Consider the following 27,910-nt stretch of genomic DNA (forward strand, 5'->3'; position numbering starts at 1 on the left):
CACGTTTGTTTATCCTCTCTCCAGGACAATACAAAAGAAAACAAGTGGTCATAGCTACAAAGCCTCTACATTCCCCATGATATGGGCGTTGGCCTAGTCTAGATAATGCTTAAAGAACATCCATAACAACTCTATGAGGGTGCATAGCATTCTAATTAAATATATTTTGTCATATATTTATACATATATTTTCATAAAAACATCTTTTTTTGTGCATGTGCGCAGTTGCATTCCTTAGGATAGAGTAATATGATATTGCGTTTACATTGTCATGTATCCATTCTAAAGGAGTATAGGTGAGCTCTATTCTTCGCAACAGTTAAAATTTTACAATACTTTTTTTTTTTTTTTTAGTACATTGTCGTAGGTTACACATCCTCTCAGTCACATGCCTGGTAAAGACTCTCTCTCTCTTCTCCCCCCTGATCCAACTATAGAACCAAGCACAATCACTCTCTCTCTCTCTCTCTCTCTCTCTCACTCACTCACTCACACACACACACACACACACACACACACACACACACACACACACACACACACACACACACACACACACACACCATAAAACACAACATGGTGAAGTTCAATTTATCATTGCAGAAGATCAGTGACTAGTTAAATTCACCCTGCAAAGCCAAATTATACTTGTAAAAATCCACCTGAGTGGAAACAGATTCACATAAAACTGCTTAATACATCATTTCTCTTAGTGGATAAATGTAAATAATTGAATTTGAAATTCAACATCTGGTCTTTTAAGATAAAGAAAAGGATAATGACTCAAAGTTAAAGTTATAATCCTTAATATTTCGATCTTGATGAATTTGGGGGTTACTGGTGGTAATGGCAAGTGGGTTTTAATGATATAAGCCCCAAAGTCCAAACTTCCTGTATGATATTCAGAAACCTAGCCACGTTCTATGATTTGTGTAAAACTGTTTTTTGTAAAATAATTTGGAACTCCTACATCATGTGCTAAATGAGCTTGAAACCCTTCGCCAGACATTTGTTCAATGGTAGCTACTGCCTTGGTGGCTACTTTTTCAGAAATGACAAAGAAGAGCAACTTGTTTATCTGGTTTAAACACATTCAAACAAACTGTATGCTCATATCGTGAAGACTGAAGAAGGCGGTCAACAATGTCATGATTCAGTGATATTGACTGAATGCTGTCTTGCACATTACGCGAGACATGTCCATTCACTGGTGTTTGTCCTCTGTTCCAGTGAATCCTTTGTGTGTGGGCACACAATCAAAATCCCATGTGAGTAAGTCTACTAGCAATGAAAACTATTACTGTATATATACTATACTGACGCAATTTTGCTGTTGCTGCAAAAAATGCCATTAAGAGTATCAAAAATGGGTTTTAATCAAAAATGACTATCTTAAGGATTTTGACTTTAACAAAAGGTGAAGTAGTTTATTTTCTTTAAAACGTCTGAATCCAGCATCTTTCTTGTGCTGAATCAGTACAGGGCTTTAAATAAGGACTAACTAATAGGATGAGGGAGAGTGTGTCACTTCAGTGATTGAGGGAGTCACCGCTCTCCATCATCTGAAAACTACTAAGAGATTAGACACGCTGTAAATATAAGGACAGGGTGTCTTGTTTGTCCCCCGGAGGGTGCATCAAGAGCTCAGAATTAAAGGCTTGACTTTTTGAGAACAGCTGATTTGGTAGTATTACAGAGTGGGTAAAAAAACAAAAACAAACTCAAATAAAACACTGTAAGAGCTGTGTTTTGTCTAGCAGCCCACAGGAAACTGCAAACAATGAACGGTAATTAGTTCCTCATTAATTACTTCAAAGTGTCTTCTTTAACCTTGTGTGCTTCTTTGTAGAGGGAGTAATGCTTCAGCTATACCTTTCTGGTGGTAAAAATGAATTAGGATAAACACAACCAACAGAGGTGTCTGTGGCTCCTTCGCTGCTCCAGGAGCTGAGCGGTAGAGAGGAGGGTTCTCCACACAAACTCAACACTCTGTGCTTTTTGGTCTTAATCTAATTCAACAACTCCCAACCACACACACAAATACACATACACATACACACACACACACTCAGTCACTCACAAACGCACTTGCAGACAAACCATCCCTCTTCATAAATCTACAAGAACCCTGCGTGCATCCCCATCCCGCCCCAAACGACCCCAACACCAAAGCCTTATTCTGAAGCACTCACTTTGCGTCCCGCACTCGTCTTTGAGAGGAGGACTCAGAACTTAAAAACAAAAACATTTTGATTCTGACTGAGCAGAACTGAAAACCTGAGTGGAGTAACAGTGGAAAACACGTGATATGTAATAAACATGTGCTATATCAGATGAGGCTCTCATGTGCACGGACTGGGCATGGAAAACATGTGCATCTATGTGATGTGCAACTAATGTGTTCATTCATTCAGTGTCTCACTCGCACATTCAGGCTACAGTAGCATTTACAGTACTTATGGGATAAATATTGTGTTTTGACTTCCAGGAAATGTGTGCTACTGTGATATGACCCCTTCATAGTGCTGCCTTTAGGTTTCTGCATAAAGTAAGTGTTTCAGAGATGAAGAGAACAAGAGGTGATTTACAGTGATGCCAATGTAGTTTTGAAATGTGTGAAACACTAATAAATACAACTTAAATTACTCAGAAAAAAGAAAATAGAGTTTTGTGATTTCCACCTTACGGCAGCAGCAGACTCCTTAATAGGTATCAGTGTAATAAATTAACATATCCTGGTTTATATTTTGCTACGTTAAGTGCTGAAAAACAAACAATCCCTCTCAGGCCTCCACGTTCCCACACTGCTACAGCTGAGTCATCTGATCTTGCATCAGTGCGTCCTCTCTGACTCATTCACTTCAAGGTCGATGGAACCAGTCAGGTACAGCACAGCTGTCCGATGCCAAACTCGAATGCTGTTCGTCCAGATGGAGTTTCTGTCTTCACTGAGGAGCTCAGTCATTTAAACCTTTCAGTATCAAATCCTTTATAGAGATATACGCAACTCTGGCCTCCATCTTCTGTGTTCCTGTTGTTCGGTATTATTGCTGTGGCATACTCCAATCTGACACTCTTGACCAGGCAATAATTATTTCATTGTGTAATATGTTTCTTATTATGTGTGTGTGTGTATCGCCTGTGTGTGTGTGTGTGGCTGTGCTTTTGTTTGTATATGTGAATGTTTTTGTGTCTTCACAGTTCACGAGTCTGGGGTCGGTGTTAATAAGACAATCACAGTGCTACCTGTCTGACCTTGTTGCACAGTTCCTTTCACAATCACATGTTGTAGCATTATGCTATTTTACACTTCCAATCCTCCAAATCACTACATCCTCACATGAATCACATCCTCCAGGTTTTCGCCCCTTCATTCACTTAGTTTCAAATGAATGAACCAAAATTCGACAGTGCGGCGCTACAGCCGTTGCAAACAGATAAAAGAGGGAGCACACAGAATTTTAAACATTAGATGGAGGAGCTATAGATGCTGATGGAGAGGCCTGTGTTTTTACTGCATATTGTCAGAGGCTACTGATACAGATTGTGGATCAAGATGACGAGCGCTACTGGGAGAAATGACGGAAGAAGATAGAAAAGGTCACCAGGGAGGAAAAAGTCAATCTCTGTGTTGCAGAGCTGCTGCACAATGCAATCAAGCAACCAACCCCTTTCCAAAGAAAACATTCCTGTTGTCTGAAAAACACACTTCCCCTGAAAACACGAGGGGCGAAATAGATTCAGATCCGTGTCAGTCCCGAAGTCAAACAATCCTTAAATCTGAGGTGGACAGGTTCCAAAGAAACAAATAACAAGAAGCGAGCTTCATCCACAGAGGAAAAAGACAAGTCAGCACACGCAGACAGGAACACTCACGAGCAGGGGAGCACAGCGGCTTTCTCATTCCAGCACTGAGCACGCCGTGACATCACAGGGGCAATAAGCCAATCATGGGGCAGGGCTCAGCGCCAAGCCAGAAGCAAGAAACACATGCGGTAGAGAAGAATACACGCACACATACGCACACATACACACACCGACACATGTCCACGTAGCATAGAGTGCATATATCACATTGAGAATATTAGGGGAAAGGGTCCAGTGAAAGAAGCATTGGTAGGCTCAGCAGAGGCTTAGCTGTATACAGAACCATCCATTGAGGGACTTTTTTTTGGCTGTAGTGTTATTGTACTCAACTTGCTGACACAAACCACTCCAGTTGGGGGGAATAAGGTCCTTAAAATGGCCCGTGACCCACACGTGGGCCAGCCCCGTACCTTGTACCCCTTCAGTTTGTAGATAATGACAGTTCAAAAGGTCAAAGGGCATGCACCAGCAGTCATCATGCGATTACAGTTCACAGGAAGCACTTTTTGTTGCTTTTTTTTTTTTCTCGGTTATTTTACTGACATTTATGTTTTTTTTGTATAAAAGGAATCATCATGCCTTAGTCTAGTTGATATTTTTCTTTACAAATGTTATAAAACTACAAGTTGAACTCCTCTTTTTTTTCTCCTCTTCTTTTCTTTTGTGATTCTCCATGGTCACACGTTGAGGATGATTCTGTGTTTATCATTTTGTAGTTTGCACGTCTTAGTCTTAGTCTTAGTCTTCCTCCCCTCCTTCATCATTTTCTTCTGCGGTCTGGTTGTGTTTTTGTGGAGGATGTTTTGGCAGTGGCTTTCCGGTCCTAGAAAACAAAGACACCATCAACACAAAAAACACAGGCTAAATCATTTTGGCCGTCCAAAAATGATTATTAAAGCGAACTGATTGCCAAATCTAGAGCTCTAATTTTGAACATAAATTGAACAGAACAGCATGTGAGAGACTGTGAGGCTCTAACGGAGTCCAATATGTCGCTATAGTGGCATCTATCCAAGCACTGGGATGCACAAGTGCTTGCTGTGTGTCCCGTACCTGGAGGACTGGGTAGTATGTGTATTTCAGTGTTTAACTCTCCGCAGACTGGAGCGCTGCACTGACTGAGCGCCCTTTCTCACATCCACCCCCACCTGGAGCAAGGAGGGAGGGAGGAGGGAAGGAAACAACACTCGGACCAGTTAACTACTGAAGCCTCTACATGAAACCAGAGCAGGAAACTAACTTATCTCACCACCTGCCAGCCATAATGGCTCACTGCAGTCCCAGCATTCACCAGCTGTCATTGTTTTACATCTAGTCATTCATCAGCGTCATCATTTCTCCCCCCAAAGCACAATGTTCAATATATCAAATCAGTTCACAAATGTGCAAGAGCTTGGCCCATGTATCATGACAATCAAAATGAAGGATGGTAATGTCTAAGTTTTCTGCTAGCGCTAGTTGTTTTGTACAAAGACTTATAGTCAGAAATCATCCCTGAATCATGGCTGGTTTGTTTTCGTATCTGCCGACGGGGACAAAATACTTTCAACCTTACTTTCATTTGGCTGGTGGCTGTTGTTAATTTCCCACCCTTTGCACCAGGCTATGTGGCTGATTCACAGTAAATCGCTCTCTGCTTCTGAGTTTACAGTGTTTGTGTGTGACTCAGTGTAAATGATGAAAACACAGACTTACCCTTCTAGCGAGCATGTTTCCGTGTTCATCAACAAACTGCGCCTCAGCAGCATAGTCCTCTTTCTCCTCTCTCTGTAGAAAAATAACACAATTAAGATATAGATATAAATTCGTAATATTCATATCGCTACAATGACAAATTGTTTGCAATCAGAATGTAAAACAAAACCAAAAAGTATCTGTCATTGCAGATATTTCCCATGTGTTGCACCGCACAACACATCATTCTGGTCCGGTTCTGTGACTTCATCAAAATGATCCATTTTGATGACATTTGTTAAGTGAGACTAAAACAGTTGATGGTCGTGAGCAAAAAATCAAACTGAATGACTGTCTTCCCATCTGATAATTCAAAAAAGATAAAGGGATGGACAAAAATGTTCCATCTCCAGGCGCAGGAAGCGGGGGGTGGTCGGCGTAGCAACCTGACCTGGACCCGCCTCTGCTCCTGTTCCCAAGCATGTTGACCCGCCTCCTGGTGAGAGAAGCCCAGCCCCTTGTCAAAGGGCTGCGTGCCCTGCAGGAGGCGCCCACGCAGCACCTGAGAGTAACCCGTGTCACACACCGGAGTCAGCAGAGCCTCCTGGGCCACACGCAAGCCTGGCATGCTGCCGTCACGTCCCGATGACATTGAGCCAACCCAGCCCTGCAGGGAGTCCTTGTCTGGTAAATAGGGCTGAAATGCTCCGCCTCCCACCATCCTGGAAAGCAAAATACAAATAAAGCAAAAGGGAAAGAGAATGAGAAAGAAATAAAAAACATAGTGACGATATGTTGATGTGCATTTTGACTACAGACAGTGGGAAAGGACACACAGTGAAGTCAGTCTGACCACAGTTAAGGCCGACATACCGGTTGTCTCCATTGTGCTCTGTAGCCCGACTCAGTCCCGACATCTCACACCGCTGGGCGTACACCTGTTGGCCTGCAACAACAGAAATCCCTTCCACTGAACCCAGCCCTGCACCTCCTCCTTTTGCTCCTCCTCCCGCCGCAAGGCCCTCCCCTCTCCTCCCATCCGACCTCTGACCTCCCAGCTGGCCGTTTAGGTTGACCTTGGGAACAGCACCACTGGCCCTCACCCTGTCCCTTTCTGCCAGTGCACTTGCTGGCTCCTGTGGCGCCTCCTCCTCTTCAACCTCCCCTTCCTCCTCCTCCTCCTCCTCCTCCTCCTCCAGCTCCATGATGGAGCCGCTGGCCCCGCTGGCTCCGCTGCTCGGGCGACCCAAGCTGCAGGGGAGGGAGAGCGTGGCGCCCTCTGAGTCATCAGCCCGACTGCTGCCCTCTAGAGATGAGTCCTCCACTGTGACCAGCGAGGGGCTGACCCCTGCTGGCCACACCTGAACGTCCGACATCTCCATTAATGTGTCTTCCTCTGTGGTGGCAATAGGGGCGCATTCAAGGCTGGACACTTCTTGCCAGTAGGGCTCCACACCCAGTGGAGAGGGCAAGCTGTACTGCATTGAGGCCGGGGACAGAAGCTCCTCCTGCACCAGCCCATAACCTGGAGGGAAGACAGGGGCGAGACAAGAGAAAGACTAACACCACGCAGGCACAGCCAGGGGGAGGAAGGGGAGGTGGGTGGTGGGTCAACTGTTTCTCTGACTTATAGGGGAAACAGTGGGGCTCAGCCCTGTCCCAATATAGTAGGAAAAAAATAATAGGGCTAGTCCTTATTACGCACCTAAAAGTTTAGACCTGTAATTTAGGATTAAGACATCCTTCAATTCATTTCATTCAGTGTGATAAGAGACACACTGATTCTGAAGCAACCTGACTCCAAGACCCTGAACAAATCCAAGCCAATATGCTTTGTACTAATTTCACTTTAAAAGGCAGAACACAATAAAATTATTGTAAGCAACAAAACATCTTCTACATCTTTCTACTGTTGATTTGTCTAATTGATGTAAAACATATTTGGACTGATTTCATTCTGTTTTTGGGTTTGATGCAAAGGAGGCACTTCAGGTTATTGTCATTGGGACACAGCAGTAAGAGTGAGGTGAGGGATAAAGGGGCTTGGTGTGTCATCCACTGTGTGTGTGTGTGTGAGGTGAATGGTGCAGGACTGTAGTTTGTTTCCATGTAAGAGAGTGAATAAGCAGAACACACATTGTGTTCCCTGATAAGAGACAAAAAAGGTGAGTCTGGAGTTATATTTTGATTGTGGGGTTGGAACGATATAGGTTTTTTTACTGCTCTCATTCCCTCTGACCTCTCAGCAAAAAGAGAGAGAATTTTTTTAGATTAGTTTTCCAGATTTCAGTGTCCCGATCACAAATGGAGACGATGAAAATGTATCAATGTACAGCCAATCCCTAAAAGACAAATTTGTTTAAATTCTACTTCATTTTTTCACCAATCATAATGCCGCTGCAGTATTTAAAGGGTATACTGTATATTTGTAACTAATCAGTCTGGGGTGCTGGGTGCTCTGCAATTTAGATTTACTTGGATTTTTTCTGTGATGTCCCACAAGCTGGGATTCAAATACCAAAGCTTTATGCAAACGTCTCTAATATCGTCCCAACCCTTGTTACAGGCCCCTGGGTGGGGGGTCAGCAGCATCTTGCAGCTTCTGCAGAGGAAAATGCAAGTTACTGTCGCTCACGCGTTCTCCTGTAGCTGCACATCAGAGTCATGCGTTCCTATGTCTGCATCCCAAGCATCCAAATTAAGGTCACTGTCCACACACAGTCATACACGTACAAAGGCACATACATTAGACAAACTATTATATTTAAATATTTCTTTGTACTTGATTTAATGGAAGTTGGTCCCTGTTTTTGCTCTAAACTGATATATAATCACTCACCTAGTTGCAGTATGAATTATTTTCATTTATCCAATTATTATCTTTATAAGACTGAGGAGGACTTGATAGGAATGATATGCGTTATGTATATTATTCAACACACATTTTGTTTATCATTTAATGTAGAATAACACTTGAATATAATAAGCAAATACTGTGGGGTATTTGAGAATAATTTTCTGTTCTACTATGGATCCTATATTAAGAGATTATTCAATGTGAAAACATCAGCAAAATGCACAAGGACACACAAACATACTGTCAAATACACAAACACAAATTTTTTATAGTAATAATTTTTCTATTCTTTACCATATTAATTTTAGTTTCAATAAAAATGCGTTGTATTAATTATGTGATTCATATCAAAAGCTATATATATTTAAATTTTTAGTGCATACAGTTTAATGAGAACAAATTTGTTTTGTATTTACTTCTCATGTAATTTTGGTTCAATATTTTGCTATGCTGTGTAGTTGTATATACATTCTTAAATAATTATTATTCATAGTAGTTTTTTCTTTGTTGTTTAATATGCTCATATATAAAATTTTTTTTTATAAGTAATAATTTGATTGAGTGGCATTTTGATTTGTTATCTATTATCTAAGTTAACCTAAAAACACAGTTAAATGTCTATTTAAAATAAATGCTAGGAAATAGTATACTTAGGTATAGTAACTTTGGAAATATAATCTGAATAAAACTAAAAAAATAAACCTTGTCTTGATGATATTTGAAGATAATATTACTCATGTTTTGACACGTGACAGATATGGATTGGAGATTGCCTGATTAATCGATACTGTAATTAGACAAATTGTTGCATCAATGAGTTCAGATGAATGAAATTCAGTGAAACTGAACAGTAAAGGAGTACTTCACCCAAAATTTAGGTTAGGATGTGTTCACACTGTGGTCCAGTCCTGCAGGAAATGTTTCAGTTAAGCACCAAGTAGCAAGAACCACAAAAATCTATGACAAAAATCTGAAAATAAAGAAAAGTTTTCAGTTTAACTAATATAGCAAATGTACGTTAACAATAAAACACTTTAATCAAAAACAAAAATATTTCCTGTCTAAGTCCTAACTGGATCACTCTGCCAGTCTCAGTCTGGATCAGACAGAGAAAAGAGAGAAGAGAGGCAAAAGGCAATCAATGACTTCTTAGAGGCAACAACATCTGTATTTCACAATCACATTCATTTGTTTGTTTTTTTACGTGAATTTTTGGATTTGAAGGAATATGATTGGCCTTAACAATATCATTGCAATTAAAAATGCTCCGTAAGAAATGACAGCTTTTACAGAATGATATCTACCAGTACATTTACTGAGTAGAAAATTCTGTATGTCGAAACAAAACACAGTGGAAATTAAGAGGGGTCTCTATCAATGAATAACCTGAAATTTAGTATTAATTTATCCATTTATTGAGTAGTAGCACAACAGTTGTTGCAAAAACAGAGTGTATAAATATTTAGTCAGTTATTATGGTCCAGCTATGGGCAGAAAAATGATTGGGTGAAACAATGCAGCAAAGTCTACCTTACCTGACCTGTGTTTAAAGGTACTTTCTATTCATAGATTTTAGATGCTTCAAGGTCAGAATAATAAGTGAGGATAATTTAAATTTTACCAGCACATTGAGGCACCAAAAATAGCATCTCAATCTGTGTAGCTAAAAACTGAAACTTATTCTAATGGGATCCATAACAGCAGCTCTGTACAGCAAAACAATAGCATGTATTAATGGGTGAAATACCTCTTTACTGTGTCAGTAATCGTCTCTCAGAGTTTATGCGCAAATGGACCATAGTGTGGGTAAGCATGTGTGTATGTTTCTGGGATGGTACAGGGCCAGGATGATGAGAGGTGGTGTCAGAATGAGGTGAACAGGGAGGAATGAGTCAGAATTAGAATGAGGGTTAGAATGAGTTTGATGAATCTGGGTTAGCCTTTCCCTTCACTCCTGCTATTTAAACACAAACACACACACAAAGTGTCAAAGGCACAGGATGTGGTGAAGCACAAATAAACTCAACAGAGATTGTCATGGCACAAGGAACAAAAAAAAGACAACACACAGCACAGCACGCTACTCACTTTGCCACTGTACACACACACACACACACACACACACACACACACACACACACATACACACACACAAACACACAATACAGCACTCATATTAAAAGACAGATGAGGACACACACTTTTGGCTCACAGGTGAGGCTTAAATGTACAGAAATAATCACACACACCCAAACCAATACACAATACACAAACACACCTCAGAGCATTATCACTGCTGGCAAATAACATTCAGGCAATGTTAACAATGAGTGTGTCATCAGACTTGGGCAAAACCTAGTTTATAAAAATCATTAAATATTCTAAAGTAAAAACATTTTGTGAAAGATTTTCTTTTGCTTTTACGTTCATTTTAATTGCAGAAAACTATTTTAAAAAGTAAAATTTTTAAAAGTAAAAAAGTGTGAAAAATAAGACAAAGCCATAGTTCATTTACAGTTTCTTATTTTGCCCATGAATGAAAGACACGATGTCAAAGCAACATTGTGCGTTGAACATTATGTGCTACGCAGCTGACTATGTCTTACAGCGTAGCATTAAAAAAAACACACCATTTATTTTACAAGAAAAGAAAAAGAAAACATTTGTTTGTTAATATAGCATTTAAAACAAGACTGAAATACACCCATTGAACAGAGAAAACATTTTACACTGTGAAGAAAACCTGAATACATTGAAAGCATGCCATGCACATAAAGATGTCATAATCAAAAAATAGCAAACTTTTTCAACTATTTTGTTCAAGAAACTGCACACTCACACATCCCTTTCACTGCACAGACAAAAGTCATCTTACGTAATTCTGGGTATAAATGTATGTAAATTATTTTTTTTAATGTAATTTAAGTATTACACTGAGTCTGATTTAAAAACAAGACAAAATATTCATACACATAAATTCTTTGCAAACTAACCTAAATAAAGTGATTTCCTTAGCCTTCTTTGAATACTAACAATAATAATTTACTGTAGCCCAGGTCTGAAACATGCTCACACACACACACACACACACACACACACACACACACACACACACACACACACACACACACACACACACACAAACAGATACTGTAATAGCAAAGCATGCAGCATGCACATGCACAAACTGTAGTACACACACAGAGCTGGATTGAGAGAGGAGGAGAGGGTCCCCGCTCGACTGAACGAGGGAGGAGCGCGGGAAAATAAGATGACAAGAGAAGAGGAGGCCCAGAGGTCAACATGAGGTCATATGAGGTCAGAGGTCGGACAGGAAGAGCTGTGCGGAAGAAGAGCAGGAGGAGGGAGGAGGAGGAGCAGGGAGGCTGGGCAGCAGATATGACATGTTATAGGTTCAGAGAAAGACTGAAAGTAGGACAGAGAGAGAGAACGTCCTGAGCACAAGACAAAATTTCAAGGCCGCTGGAACATTGCAGTTACGTAACAATGTCTGCTGTCAGTCAAGCAAAGTCAGACAGGTGAAATTCTGTCTTGTTCTCAGGGAAAGAAAGAGAAAGACAGAGAGAAAGAACAAAGGAGGAATAGAAACAAGGTATGAAGGCCCAGAGCACACTATCATCTGTGTACTAGTGCCACTTTTGACTAGTGTATCCATCCCAGACACACACGCATGCACATATGCACACACACATGCAGGTGTGTGTGTGCACACCCTCACGCAGCAACACATACACCCACACGTAATCTAAACAACCCCAAACATCCATAATTAAAAATCAGGAATTAAGTGTTGGCTTGTTTGGCCTTAAATGTTGTGTTTACTCTTGGTGAAATGGACTTTTATCCTCGTTTCTCATATCAAGTCAGAACAATCAGAACCATCATGTTCAGGGCTCAAATATGAGGTGTGAAAAACTGTAACTAAAAAAAAAATGACTTGTGCCCCAGTGCCCTTAGTGCATGCTGCAAAAGGCCGGGTTCATGGTGGGAGAATGACACCATTCCTCAGACCTCAAGAACATGACTTGAGATTCATCATCATCATCATCATCATCATTATCATCATTTACATGAGCAGCAAACCACCATGCAGCCCAAGGTCCCTTCAACTTACCCCTTCTGAAAAACGGGGGTCTAATAACTCGTGGCTTGTGCACTAGACGCAATGGCCTTGTGTCCGTGATCTCTTGTGGAGCAACAGAGACAAGGTGAGATGGCTGTTACCCAGACTTAATGAAGCAGGGAGGTTTTCAGACGTGGAAAGTATATGAGAGCAACAGCTCACCTTATTGTGCTGAAGAATTTTGTCTCAGATTTTCAGTATGTGCTGACTATAACTGTCATGAACTACATATCTGTTAGCGTTATCTGAGTAAGCATTTGAGTAAATAAACCCTTAAAAACTGAAATCAGAATCAGTCAGAATCATTGTGATTTTAAATAAGCTTTTCTTCTAATATAGACCATTTCTTCTGAATGTATAGTAACTGAGTGATTAACTTTCCTTCAGATTCTGCTTGAGCAGGAAATCCCTGTAAACTTTCCATTTCTGATCATCACAGATCATCATGAGACAATTATTATATTAACAACGAGCTTCTCGAGTATTAAAAACTTTATTAACAATCAAACTGTTTGACCTTTTTGTCCCATGTCTTGAATGAGGAAGACTGCACTTTAGTTGGTTTAATTAATTTAATTACACTTTAGTTGAGAACATTCTTGCATTAAATGGATTCCTAACATGCTATAGAAAAATGTCAAATGCTTTAGACTTAGTGACAGACTGTTTCACCTGCTTTAAGGCAACAAGGTGTTAAGGCTAAATACAGAATTAAATCACTTGTTGAAGAGCAAGGCACATTTTTTTCAGTCTAAACGTAACGGGCCAATTCATTGCACACTGACGAATATGTTATATTTTCAAACATTGCATGTCTTGTGTGTGTGATGTTTGTGTTTGTGTGTCTTACCATTGATGATGCTGGGGGACAGCAGGGTGGAGTCGCGGTCGCCGAGTCGACAGGCACCCTCCTCCAAAGACCCGGGTGCCGGCTGTGGAGCCTGACCTTCCACAGACGTCACGATGTCTGCGCGGTCAATGTTCTTCAGAGCGGTGTACAGGCTCTCCACTGAGAGGGAAACACATCGAGGGCAGGGGGGAGACAGAGGAACAGACAGGGAACACCACAAAAGAAGATTGTGTGCACAAGGATGCAAAAGAGAGAGACATACGAAGAAAGTCAGAAGAGACGGGAAGTTAGATTAGTATTCTAAAAATAGGGTAAATCTGATGATTGAATTCTCAAAAAGAGATCTATAATTTGATGATGTGATGTCAGATTCACTTCTGTGCTGCAACTGAGATAACGTCTAATCTCTCAGAGAACATCTCTCAGACTTGCAGCAGTTTTATGTACTGATAAATGAATAAAACAGTATTTAGGTGGCTAAAAGAGAGGAGATCTACAGCTCTGTTGAACTTACTCTTGGCCCTTTTGCCTTCTCTGCAGGCCCACAGGTTGAGCAGGGCAGAGCTCTGGTCCAGCAGTGAGTTGGGATTCTCCACACGGATCCTGTTGATGTCGTCCACACCAAACTGAAGCTCTCGTGCCAACTCTGCCAAACAGTACAGGGCGAGTAGATACATTAGTATACATACAAAAAGAGAGAGAGGGATACAAATATTTACATATTTGAAGGGACTGACCTGCCCAGCTCAATCCCAGCTGTTCAGATATGATGTTGATTTTGATCTCAGTCCTCTCCATGGCGTTCACTGTGGCTAAAGACAAAAAAAAAAACAAACAAAAAAAAACAGCTAGTTTAGGAACACCTAAGACAAAGCCAGTGTCTCCTTTACTGAACTGAGGAGACTGTAACTCTGACTCTAACTTTAAAGTCACACTTTATTTGGACAATCCAGTGGCTATATTTTGCTGGTAAACTGTTACTGGTAAACTGGTAAACTGTGTTTTGGATTTAATAGGTAGATCATATCAACTCTGGAATATCCAAATACGTGTAACTGAAAGCTATGTTACTCAAATACTACAGACAATTGTTTGATTCTTTTTCAATTTCCCTTTTGGTTTCAATTCATCCTCTGTTTCCTAAAACACATGAGTTGCTATTAAAATTATTAATAGCAATACTTACCTTGACAAAAGCATTTCTCTGTTGAAGGAAATAAGCAGCATTGTTTTGTCCATATAATCCTCAGGGTTAGCACACCATATGGGCAGGGGAGGTTAGAATTTGGGGCTCATTCAGGTGCTAGTCCCACCAGTCAAAGTAGCATTCAGTAACAGTTACAGAGGGACTGAAGTGCAATGTAGCAGCGCTGGGTATTTGATAGACAGAAAAGGCCTTTCCCCTTCAACCCCACCCGCCATCAGCACCACTTAAACCCACCGTAACGGCCATCTTGACTCTGTTCATTTACCAGAGGCCAGTATAAGGGCTCCTCTGTCTAGCTCCACTGCGAGGTCCTGCCCATTCTCAGTGCTAAGCTACAATGCTAATGCTAACAGTATCTGCTGCCATGCCATTGGAAATCGCAGTGGAGACACCAGCGCCATGCAAAACCAATCACAGAAGTCATTCATCGGTTGTCATAGCTACCAGGACACTGAGGAAAGGAGAGGCTAATTTGCCATGTGCCATGGAGCCATTTTTTAGTCACGTTGGGGATTGTTGTTCGTCTTTTGGTCGCACATTCAATAAGATTTCCTCTAACTGCACTGCAAAGAACTCTGGGGCATATTGTAGAGCAGTGCATTGCATCCAAGGCTCATCAAGTCTTTGTGCCATGCGTGCACGCGAGACAGATAGAGGAAAATAGAGAGGGTACAGTGGGAAGCAGAGGGTTATGGGTAAAAGGGGCAGTGCAACATTCAGTGCCCGTCTCCACTTTATTTATATCAGGAGAGGGCTGAGAGTCAGGCAGTGAAGGACTCACCCACACCTGGCTCGTTCAGCGCACTGTAGCGCTCTCTCAGGGCGAGAGGGGTTAAAGTTCTCCTGCGCTCCTCACTTCCAACGACCTAAAGATAAATTCAAACAACAGAATCACGATACAATCACATTATAATTTCTGTCTGGCATGTCATTAATGCAGCACTTTTTAACCCTTTTAACCCACTGTCTGGCCTACGTCACATTAGCACTATGTAGGACATGGATGGACTGGTACTGGTACCATGAAAGGTTACATGAATATGAGCATGTAATATACATATCAACAGGTCAGAAGTCCATCTTTCCAAATGAATGCCCTGTCATAAAACTGATCCAGGTATAGTGCACTGCAGAGCATACAAGTGAAACCTTAAAATATGGCATCTCCCAACCTTTTAAGCAGTCTCTGTACTACAGTGAATTACATCATTGGGAACTAAACGTCCAAATTCATCGTGGAGGTATTACGATCAAAACTGCTGCATTTGTCATTTAGGTAGATGACCCTAATAAGGGGTTGGGTGTTAAAGGGGTAAAGCAGTGCTGCATACTGTTTTAATATGTATTTGTTTGCGCACTATTTGAATTGTGTGTATAGATTTTGTGCGCAGTGATTGAAAGTGACTTAAAAAATTACCTGATTGTTCAACAGATTTTTGTTAAAGTTAAAATGTACTGTATGTACACAGTTTTAGCATTTTATTTCTAAAAGAATCCACTTTCAGTTAATTTGAAATTAGAGACTGCTGGTCCTATGATAAATACAGTATTCCCTGTTTCAGACACCGGACAAGCGACATCATCAAATGAGGTTCTCCAGAATATATAGTCTAAATATTTCATTATCTTCCAGTGTTCGTCTTGCTTTCCTTGGCCTCACTTATAGACCCAGAGTTCAGGCCATGAAGACCCTCACTGTGTTATACAATGGGTTATTGTTCAGATATCGTTGTATTACACGATGAGAAATTGGTATGGCACAGTCCCTTGCTGGCTGTGTACTAGTCACCCTTTTCTCCTTGGTACCAAGGTTACAATAAATATTTGTGCCTGAGAGATCTGAACTGATGGTGAACCGATCGTCTTTTTCTCCAGCTCACAAGATTTAAACCACAATTGTTTTATACCTTGTCAAATAACTTTAGAAAAAATGACTTCTTATTTGGAGAGTGTCACATAGCCAGACTTCTGTCTCATGAAGCACATGGATGTCTAGGGAAATTCAAGCACAAAGGTTTGTGTATGTGTGCTTGGGGGCATTGTGTTTGGGATCAAGCCCTTACCTTGACACAAGGTGGCATGGTTATGTTAAGGTTACACAGTACGTGCTGTGTGTCCTCGTACTTGGTGCACTTCCGCAGAAAGGATAAAAAGCCAGTGGCATCCTTGTTGCTATCTCTGACCTGACATAAAGAAAAGACAGACGTAGAGAGGAAGAGAAAGAAAGAGAGAAGACGAAGAAGGAGGAATAAGGAGAGAGGAAAAAGGAGAGAGCAGATAGAGGAATGGAAGAGAGAAGGGTGAGCAAAAGGATTAAGATGAAGGCAAAGAGGAAAGAAAAGAAGTGAAAGGAAGAGACAGGGTAAGAGACAGAACGCATAAGAGAAGAAGAGAATGAATCAGAGCAAGAGCAAGGAAGAGGAGGAAAAAAAAAAACACATCAAAACAGGTATTAGATCCCTCCACCATGTCTCGAGCATGTGGCGCAGTAACATGGGACGAGAAGCAGGGGGAAACAGGGATGGAAGCAGTCCACAGGCAGGCGAGAGGGAGAGATTTACCTGCACATTTTACCTGGACGTCTGTCAGACCAGACAGTTACAGAGTGACCGTGAGAGAGAGAAAGAGAGACAGTGAGACAGACACATACAGACAGGCAAGGCCGCAAGATAGGAAGGCAGGCAAAGAAAGTGAGGGAGTCACAGGACATGCAAACAATTACCCAAGAGAGTTGACAGGTTGATAGGTAAGTTGTTTGTTGCTTGGCTATTTCATAATGAAAAAGATTTTTATCATTCATCTAGCCGATGCTGAACGATAGTGTATGTGTTACACTGACAGACACACATGGACAGAAAGACACTGACAGACAAATAGATGAAGCACCAAACAAAATGAATGAAAAATAAAAAATGACATAAATATAATTACAAGACAGACATGAAGAGGGACAGATGTAGTGCAAGAGAGGGGCTTTAAACAACAAAAATGTAAAGAGAGAAAAAGAGACTAAGATATGACTCAATTATGATCAGAAAGAAGGAAAAACTAAAAAAAAAAAAAAAACTGTAGCATTACATAAAAAAAAAAAAAATCAGGCACAAATTTGGACAATTATTATCTTGTCATTTGTGTAGAAATACCAATGATTTGACAACCACAACAATGAAGGCACTGATTGACAACACACCATGTAATATAACAATATATCAAAAACGATTGACGATTGACTTTATTGATATACCCTCATACTGAATGAAAGATCAGACTTACTGTTTGAGTGAATTTATGTCAATACGAAGCTAATTACACAGTCTTTCAGGTGTAGATTTCACTTTCTTAGTGTGGCGTTTATGTGTCGCTGAGTGGGTGCGGAGGGAACACAGCACTGTTCTGTTATCTGAACTTTTACATGCTAATGGTGGGACAAACTGAAAAGTCTAGCTCACAGATATCACAGATATGAAAGGCAAACAGACACACAAAAACCACCATATGAACGGGTTTGTCTGGGTGATCAGCAGGTGGGTGGTCAGGGGGAAAACTGACTAACTGGCGAAAGGATCCTTGACACACCGAACCCAAAAACTGAACAAACAAAACCACAATACTGTATGAATACATAGCGAGTGATAGAAAAGCAGGCATATGAACAGTCAGATAGAGACTGACCTTGACAGAGACAGGCAGTCTGTTATCTCTGAAGGCCTGAAAGCTGAAGCTGCGAGGCTGCTGGGTGGCCTTCCTGATGGGCACTAGGTTCCCAGAACACTCCAGGTGCAGTGGCATGCCCTCCATCAGCTATTAAGGGTGACAAGATAAATCAGAACACAAAGGGCATGTGAGAATGATTTGACCCTGTAAAACAGCCAGAGTGAGGATTGATATCAAAGACACAAACCTACTCCTGATAAAACACTGCACTTGCAGGATTGTTGCTCTCCACGATGGGGAGGTTTTTGGAAACAATGCCAGCAAAGCCCACAGTTACTTAAGCCATCTTTCTTTTCATCAGGAAAAGAAAAAAAAAACTGAGTGCTTCTTTGGCTGCACTGCTACTGGCTAGATTTACAGGCTTCTAATGCATCTTCTATTGCATACACTTAATATGGCTTTTAAGTAGCCGCACTTAAATTGATAGATGATATAAAACAAGAGCCAAATGCCATATTGATCTCCATAACACCTTTCCCTTTTTGTGAACTTGGCATCGTTTTCCTTTGCTCCTTACTGACCTCAATATCTCGACTGCGGGCCACTTCACTGAAGTTTTCGTGCAGCTCCAGCGTTTTGTCCATCTTGTCATCCGTCATGCAGTAGCAACGCAAGCGTCCCTCGCGTGCTTCATTCATCTTGGCAAAAATCACAAACTTAGCCATATATGGCACAGCCATTAGCTCCCGGTACAGCAAGTTGGCAAATGTCACTGCCTCTGCCGTGCGTGGACAGTCTGCCAACCAGAATCTGGATAAAGTAGAAGAAGAGAGAAGAGAGGGAACGTGGCGGATAGAAATTCGATTAATATGCAGATGTGGGCAAGAGAGCAGGGAAGGAAAGCTGGTAATAAATTTGTCTTGCTCGCTGTTGAGGTGCTCACCTTGCAGAAACATTGGTGGTAAAGTTGGCACAGTTATTGGCGTACATCAGCTTTGTGGTTCCAGTGATGTCCTCCCACTGAGCTGGTGCTGTTCCACCTGTGACACAACAACCACACTGTGCCATTCATGTCCCGATAAACATATTAAGGCATCTGTTAGATGCCTAAATACACACTTTTACAGCACATTTTATGTTATTTACAGTACACTATACATCCAAAAAAATTCAAACCAGCACAAAAAGTCATTACATTACACAGAAAGTGGGCAAAATTCTTGTTTATTTGTTCATCTTCAAAGTGGATCATACCAATGACACTGCAGAGAAGGCGCAAGCTGGTGGTATCACCCTCCCCAGCATCTCGAGGACTCTCTCTCCAGGATGGTGGCAATGGGATGCGCAATCCGATTGGACGGTGGAATTTGCGTCGGCGTGGTTCGATGGTAACCACTGGGCTGAAGGTCGCCTGGTTACCAAGCTGTCGAGTCAGCAGTTCATCAGGAATTGGCTGCGCCTAAAGTGGAAGTGGTGAGGGAAGAGGTTGTGAGCAGGAAGATGCCAAAAACACAGAATAAAGGATACGGAGTTGAACAGAAGGCTGGGGGATAAATATGTGAAAGCTAAACTCAAGCACAAGCACAGTGAAAGCTGAGGTAAGTATCAGTGATCCAAAAGAGTAGGACATAGACAGGAAACGGGAACAAGGAGAGGAGCAAAGAGAACAGGCCAAGTGCAGTAGACTCAAACATCAAACTCACAGCCATACTCACACATGCAACCAATTCATATTTCACACCTGACCCAAGTCAGATCAGTGCATCAGCTCGGTCAGTGTGGCTCACAACTTAAATCAGGGAACTGAGGAGTGATGAATGGCTGGATAAAAGGAAAACATAAACAGAGCAGCATAAGCATAAAGCAAAACTTGGACCCATGCAGTTTCCTTCAGTAACATCAGTGCCATGACAAATCAGTGCTTTGACAGACAACGTAAACAATGTACACTCAAGTGACCAAAAACACTGAAATGTGGAACCTATAATCTGTCATAATCTCTCTGTCATGGAAAACAAAACCAAGTGGAGGTGTTTTGTGTGTGGAGGTTTCAGCATGCGTGTTTGCCAAGTTCCCATATGTGTGTCTGTGGAGGTCTGGATGAGTGACAGCCACACATTCGCCAAAAGCTCCTGTTTGGCAGGACAGACACCACGTGTTGCAAATGCTAATTTAGAAACACTGCAGTACGCCATGACAGGCTGAGGCACTCCTCAGGTCAAGTTGCCTTGTTCTTGGAAACAGTATATGCAGGGTTGTTTATATTGTAACATTATATCAAACACAATTTTAAAGGTGCGAAAACCCATTTTCTCAATAAACTTCTTACTGTCAGTGATGGGCTCCTACACAAACACACAAGCCTCTGCCAAAGTTAAAGCTGGTTTTCACATGAGAGATTTCAGCGTTCCAATTCCTTTCCCTGTTTTCCTTGCTTTTATTTTGAAGTTTCGTTTGAAACTTCAAGTGTCCTTTGAAGTGGGTGGAGCTCCGTTGGAAATAGTGATGTAACACATTGAAATTCATGGAAATCAATGACTAAAAGGAAAGCAAGGCAGAAAAATTAATTTTTTCATTAAAAAAAAGAAAAATGTGTAAACAATTTGCACTAAATGGGCAAAAATATGGACACTGAACCAAAAAAAACTGGAAAGGTGAAGAGGTGGATTTGTTGCTTGTCCTAGATGCAGCAACTCCACAATTCATAAGTTTCCTTAAACATAATCATCAGAATAATCATCTTTCTGCAGTCAGCAGACAAGTACTATGTATTACAGCTCATTCGCCAAACAGAACATCAACTTCAGGATTCGAAATCTGTGAGAACTCAACTCATAGCGATTGCAGCACAAACAAAAAATGCTACAGGTAAGTGCGTTGGCATAGACCAGTGAGTCACACACTGAAAGTCAGCTGTTCTATAATTCAAACATCTGTCCATTTATAAAAAAAACCCCACCAGATTGCAAAATAACAAACACCCAGTCAATTATGAAAGGTGTGGATCTGCATAGAGTCACGTGCTTCCCTCTCCTCTCTGTTTTCTTAATTAATTCCTGCTCTCTCATATCCTTCCCCCTCTACTGTATTTGCACTATAATTTCAACTCCTCTTCTTACCTGCAGTCCCAGTCTCACTCTTTTGGTGACGGCTGTCTCAGGGAAGATGGCCTCCACATGGGGCACCAGCTTACTGGTCAGCCTGCCACCCTCCGGACCGATCAGATCACTCTCCTGCTGAATACGGGAGACCACGGCAAAGTAGAGGGGGAAGTCGGTGGAGATGATCCGGCGGATTCTCTTCTTCTCCAGCTCCTCTTGACTCTCCAGGTCTACAGATGGTGAGCAGTGAACAAGAAGGAAGAGAAAGAGAGGACAGAAATACAAAATGAAACACAGAGGGAACAATAAAGAGAAGGTGGATAAATGTTAGACTGCAGGTCTAGCAAATATTCACAGCTTAATTTAGGCATAGGTGAGTCATAAAATCATCACTGTACAATTACAAGTGTCCAGGTGAGAGAAAGTGTACTTCTGCTCATACAAGTTTACTATAAAAAAAAAAGTCTCACCTCCCTGTGCCCTTGTTCTGCAACTCCACAGCCATACATCAAGACTACGACTGACTTATCTGCAACCGTACAAGGTTTCACTGAGAATGACATCCATTACCATCACACTGACCTTCATCCATGCCATTCAGAATAGTTTCTAACACTTCGTCGCCATAGCGATTGCGATGTTCCTTCCAGACGGAGCCATTTTCACTGCGGAGCACCACAAGCTCTCGGTCCCCTCGGCCCAGTGAGGCAAAGTGTGGGATTTCCACGATTACTGGCCTGTGGAAGAAACCACAAAGTGCATAAAAAAATCTGGGTCTGATTCTGTTTTCAAGCTTATACTGCATCATTAATAATTTGAAATAATTTAAATAAGAAAATAAACAGAATTACAAAATGTGTTTTGTGACAAAAAAAAGATTTTTTAGCCTAAAACAATAATATCCAATTTTGTTTTGTTCTGCTATTGTTAAAATAAAATACACCACAATTTACAGTGTGTCCATGAGATGTATAGATGTATTAATGTCCACTAGATGGCACAGTAACCATGACATAATTCATGTATAAAAAAGTACAATGGATTCTTTAAAATAATTTTATAAAGTTTTAAATTTCATTTAAAGAAAATGCAACACTTTGCCATGCTTGACAGGTTATTATTACATGCACATGTTTTGAAGCTGAACGAATACAGTAAATAAACCCACTGCAAAGTTGACTCACCCAAGGAACTGCATACTGGACGGCCCTAGAGAGATGATGCGGCTAGCAAGCCCCTCCCCCTCCACCAGTGGAGGAGGCGTGGTCAGTTTCTGAGGTTTGACCAGTCGGCAGGTAATGCGCGTCGGTGCAGCGCAGGTTCGAGGAGGAATGATGACCCGCAGCCCGTGGTGTCTGCTGCCTCGCATGGAGCCTCCACGAGCATCCACCATGAAACTCACCAGGAAGCTGAGGGTCATACAGTGACATTGTGATTTCATGACAAGTTCAGCTCACTTAATCAGCTCTATGATCAAGATGCATTTAGCATTCACTAACACAGGACAGGAACATAAAACTAAACAACTAATGCTGAACTTTCCTGTGTGAAACTCCTCCCACTGAATGAGACAGAAAAGGATTATTAATTTGCTTATTTTCTTTAGCGGTGTTTTGAATTGATCCAATCTTTTACTTTGCAGAGCAATTCATAAAAGAGACACCAATTCATTTTGTTGGTGCCCTTTTCACTTGATTGTCTCAGTATGGCAGGGGAGGACAAGCCATCTGGAGTGGCCACTAAGTGCAGCAAGAATGACATGAAAAAGACCCATGCTGTATGATGTATGGGTGTGTGTGTGTGTGTGTGTGTGTCAGTGCATGTGTGTGTGTGTGTGTGTGTGTGTGTCAGTGTGTGTGTGTGTGTGTGTCAGTGCGTCTGTGTGTCTGTCTGGCAGGGTGACTCTTTTCCTCTCATGAGTTCATCTTTCCCCCTCACACACCCTCACTTTATATTCTGCTTTTCAAATCCTGACTCATTGTGCTCTGCATAAATTATGACTAAGCAGACTTCATAAATGATCATCATTATGCATTAGCCTTATGGAGCTTGTCATAAATACCTTAATTACAGTTTTATGAATTCACAATATAAACAAAGTGTAACAGGGAACAGCCAAAACAGTTTGTGATCCTCAACATGCATCATTTATGTATCGTCCAATTTACAATGTTCAAATTGAATAAAAACATTCCTATATCTGTAGTCATTTTTTGACTTTTGACAGAGACTGTGAGACGTCTGTGGTTCAGTCTTGGTCACTGATCATCATCACTGATGTTCTAGCATCACTGATCAGGGATGTTGTAACATCAATGAGGACCAGTGATCATAAAAGATGAAGGATGATTCTGCAGCATTAACTGTGCTTCTTTAATTGTGGGGTTTTGATTTGCCTTCCCCTCTTAGATAAAAGTGTTTTTTTTGCTATGCATTGTCGGTCATGCTAACATGGTCATTATTATTTGATCAAAGCAAGACTTTCCAAGATTACACAAATGATACATTCTATACATGTGAGCCTAAATCTTTAATGCATTTTCTCATATTTTATCCCATTATTCCATCTCCAGTACGAAGCTGTAGTTTGTAAAACTGGTAATCTGACTGAGTCTGCCACTTTATGATGATAATCCTGACAAGCAGTATGAATGAATAACAGAATTCAACATGAATAAAATCAAAAATGAGCATTAACATGCAGTCAAATGTTTTTATTAGCTTACCCCGTGTGAATAGGGCTGGCCACAGGGCTGACATTGTCTGAAGTCTCCGTAGCAGGACTGCTCGGGATAAGAGAGTCTTCATCATACTCCTTTGGCAGGGGGATGGGGGTGTGCTGAGGTCAGAAGGGAGAAAAAAGAAAGGCAGTGAAAAATTGAGAGGCAGTAAAATAACCATGACCGAAAAGATTAAGACAGAGAAAAGCGGGAGGGAATGACAGAGAAGAGACAGACAGAGAAGAGAGAGGAGTAGTTGATAAAAAAAAATACAGCACCATGAAATGAGTGCAAGAAAAGAGAGATAATGATAGACGGAAACAGGCAGGGAGTGAAACAGGACACAATGTAGTAGGAGACAGGGAGAAAATCAGAAACCAAAAGAAGAGATAAAAATAAATATCAGAACATTTTTTAATATCGGAGGTACTTGAGTTTGACAAATGAATATCTGTCTTCAGTAGGATAAAATAACACATGCTTACAAAATGCAATGCCTGCTCTAAACGTCATGAGTTAAACCTACCTGATCCAGCAGAACTGTCTCTGGGGACACACAAGGGATCCTGGGAATTGCAGGAGAATAGGGCCTGTGGCAGAGGAAGTGACAATAATATAAAACAAGAGACAATAACTTGCTATTATTCTGTGACAGAAATTTTGGAATAATTTTATCTCATGCTGCTGTTTCTAATAATTTAAGTCAAAGATAAATTATCTATGCCAGTCATTCAGTGTCTCAAACAATCCCATTTTATGACAAAAGCTGTACAATGACTTACGTGGTACCCATGCCACCCTCAAAGTCTCTTAGAGTCTTCTTAGGGGAGAGGAAGTCATCGTCCTGGTCCTTGAAGTCATCAAGCTTTAAGTAGCGTGCTCCATCCATCCCGAGCAACTCGTCTCCTGTGGGCAAAATAAAGAGGTCAGGAACATGGAGGAGGAGGAAAGGTGGAAAACGAAGACTGGCAAAGGACAGGTTGCAAAGAGCACATAAAGAATTAAGAGAGAAAAGGACGAGACCAGGGGAATACAGGGCAAAATGATGCTGAGCTCAGCTCTCAGGTTCTTCCACTCAGTCGTAAAATCTAAATTTCTTAATCTGATCTGCCAATGGAATCCATTTTTCCTCAATGCATTTGACTTGTTTTTTATGAGTGACAGTATCTTGAACAGCGGCTGACCTCTCCACTTCATTCAAAATAATGTCACTTAATTCAATTCTTCATGGGTGGATATACTAATTGTTACATCACCATACATCCCATCCCTTCACCTTCATGAAACCACAGAAAAAAATGGCCACAAAGCGATTTCAGATATATTTAGTCCAAGCAATGGAGTCAGACCAACAACAAGTAGAGCCGATGGAAACCAAAGAAGTGAAAGAAGAGGATAGGTAAGACAGTGAGTATTAACAGAGTTTAGGACACTGCATGGACGGCAAACTGCAAGGCACCTGGTGACAGCTTTTTTAGTGAGCATGCCCATTAAAGATGAAATCACATGTGGTGATGGTTGTTTCTGTGTGGGAGAAAATACCTCAATTATTAAGGAGGAATGATAGTGAAATAATAATCATAACAACATTAGTAAACTATGAACCACTTCAAACAACTGAGCTGTTTACAGACGATTAAACATGAATTACTACAAGCTGTACAGGTAAACAAAAAATGGTAATGAAGGAAAAAGCAACAGAATTAAACAAGTAACACAAACAAAACAGATTAAAGATGAAGCTTGCGTGTAAAAATGCTCAAAATGTGTTAAAAATCACAGGGATTTGATTTAACTCTGAATTTCTTCAAAGCAGAAGGACAACTGCATAAACAGCAACTGTGTGTTTTCTTTAGAGAAGCATGTCACAGCTGGGGCACAGCATGTGTGTAATCATCTTATCGTTCAATTAAGCCGTAAAAGGCAGGAGTAACTTCAATGCTGAATTGGGAGGAAGCCGTTTGTCTTTTAAATGCAGAAATACTGGAATTCTGTCAATAATGACCATGAACAGATGTGCATTGAACACTGGTAAAAGGAGGATGTCGTGACTACATGCTGATGAAAAACTGAAATTTTTTAAATAAATCTCTGAGCACGAGGAGGAGGAGAAGAGAATAAAGATAGAGACGATAAAGATAGAGACAAGCAAACAGGGCTGGAGTTGAGAGCAGACTCAGAAGAACTGATTAGAAAGACAATTAGTGACGCACGGAGAAAATGAGAGAATACAATTGCAATGAAGGCACAAGTTCACTAATCACCGGACCGGACAAGGTAGAGATACAGACACAATCCTACCTAACGTTAGCTGGGCAACCCCTACAAAACAAATGGAAAAGGGCGTTATACACAGTCATATTTACATATTTGAATTCATAGTGGTACTTCGATATGTCAGTGTACCTCCCAAACAGTCTTCTTCTACCAAAATAGTCAGAGCTGAAAATGAATTATAAAGGCTGTAATGTTGACGTGTTTAAAATAATGAAATCGGATAGCCTACCTTCATCCTCGGAGACATCTAATATCTCATCCACTGTCTCAGGAAAACTCATCCGATGCTTCTCTGTAGTGATCTGTGAAGAGCAGGAGGAGGTTGCAATAGAGAGTTATGGCAGGGACAGAGGAAGGAGCGAGACAGAGAAGAAAGAAAGGAGAACAGGTGAGGGAGCTGAACCTGATCAAGACAAGGAAATTATTTTATTGAACATCTGAGTCATGACGTGTTGAGGCCACTTCTTTGCGTATTGGTGTAACCATGTGAACCACGCATGATGAGTTGCTCACCGCGGAGACGGACTCCTCGGTAACCAGCTTCAGCACATCAATGACGGAGATGTAACCAAGCCGCTTTGCGATGCCCAGGGGAGATGTCCCATTCTATACAGAGAAAGATGAGAAACATCACACACACACACACACACACACGCACACACAAAATATTTCCATTAGGTTTTTTTCTCCATTTACAATAAAAACGTAACACCATTTCGTTCCTTCAGTAGAAAGTATTTGATAATAAAGTATGCTTTCACAGCACCTTATTATTACAGATAATGTCATAATGTGATAAACTTTTAAAATGTCAGAATAAAGGCACAAAGTGAATGAACATATAGCACATTAAATCAAAATGCAAATGAATGTAGATATGGTGTACATACCTAGTTTTTAATGGGAAAACATTGCTATACAGGAGAAACTGATGTTCACACACAAAGTAACTGTGAACCTACAGATTGAAGGAAAATATATATCTAGTACTTATTTAAGACATAAATTGTCCACCAGGACAACAGTTAACCAGTAACTGTCTGTGAATGTTCTCATTCGTCCAGGTCATAGTTATCTCTCTCTCAAATTGAATCGAAGGCAACTGGACTCTTATCCAAGCGGCTTCATCATGAAGCCGCTTGGATAAGAGTCCAGTTGCCTTCGATTCAATTTGAGAGAGAGTTAACCAGTAACTGTTTTATTAAATTCCATTGAGCCATTTGAATCATGTCAAGTGTGATAGGAGAGATCAGAGAGTAGGTATAATTTTAGAGGGACGCCTTCAAAGACATCTTTGCTTATTTGTTTCCAGGTTATCTATTGCACACACATTTATGTTTGTCCAGAGATATCACTGTGCCGGTCAGTGGGAGCGCCCAGTAATAAGAGGAAGGCTATAACAGTATAAAAAGGTATTCCTAAAAGTGTCTCACCGAAGTAATCTCGTTGGGCTGCGCTCCGTGTTTCAACAACAGGGTGACAATATCAGTATGGCCCTGCTGAGCTGCCTGGTGTAGAGGGGTGTAGCCCATCTGGGGAAATAAAGAGGGAGGATGGTC

General features: G+C 41.0%; 1 protein-coding gene across 1 annotated transcript in view; it reads right to left on the bottom strand.

Moving 5' to 3' along the window:
• Nucleotides 1-513: 513 nt before the first annotated feature.
• Nucleotides 514-27,910, bottom strand: part of LOC111239308 (ankyrin-1-like) — a 68,982-nt gene continuing 41,585 nt past the window's right edge. The window contains 24 exon segments of the mRNA XM_022769153.1: nt 514-4,690; nt 4,921-5,015; nt 5,563-5,634; nt 5,993-6,263; nt 6,415-7,066; nt 13,393-13,551; nt 13,907-14,038; nt 14,130-14,204; nt 15,381-15,465; nt 16,663-16,782; nt 18,272-18,400; nt 18,835-19,063; nt 19,197-19,293; nt 19,508-19,712; nt 21,373-21,584; nt 21,937-22,091; nt 22,539-22,763; nt 24,081-24,193; nt 24,601-24,664; nt 24,857-24,980; nt 26,376-26,396; nt 26,581-26,653; nt 26,865-26,957; nt 27,785-27,883. Coding sequence (XP_022624874.1) covers nt 4,947-5,015; nt 5,563-5,634; nt 5,993-6,263; nt 6,415-7,066; nt 13,393-13,551; nt 13,907-14,038; nt 14,130-14,204; nt 15,381-15,465; nt 16,663-16,782; nt 18,272-18,400; nt 18,835-19,063; nt 19,197-19,293; nt 19,508-19,712; nt 21,373-21,584; nt 21,937-22,091; nt 22,539-22,763; nt 24,081-24,193; nt 24,601-24,664; nt 24,857-24,980; nt 26,376-26,396; nt 26,581-26,653; nt 26,865-26,957; nt 27,785-27,883 — 3,474 coding nt within the window. The 3' untranslated portion in view covers nt 514-4,690; nt 4,921-4,946.

This window comes from Seriola dumerili, unplaced genomic scaffold (assembly GCF_002260705.1).
Source record: "Seriola dumerili isolate Sdu_G_001 unplaced genomic scaffold, Sdu_1.0 BDQW01002273.1, whole genome shotgun sequence".
Lineage (NCBI taxonomy): Eukaryota > Metazoa > Chordata > Actinopteri > Carangiformes > Carangidae > Seriola > Seriola dumerili.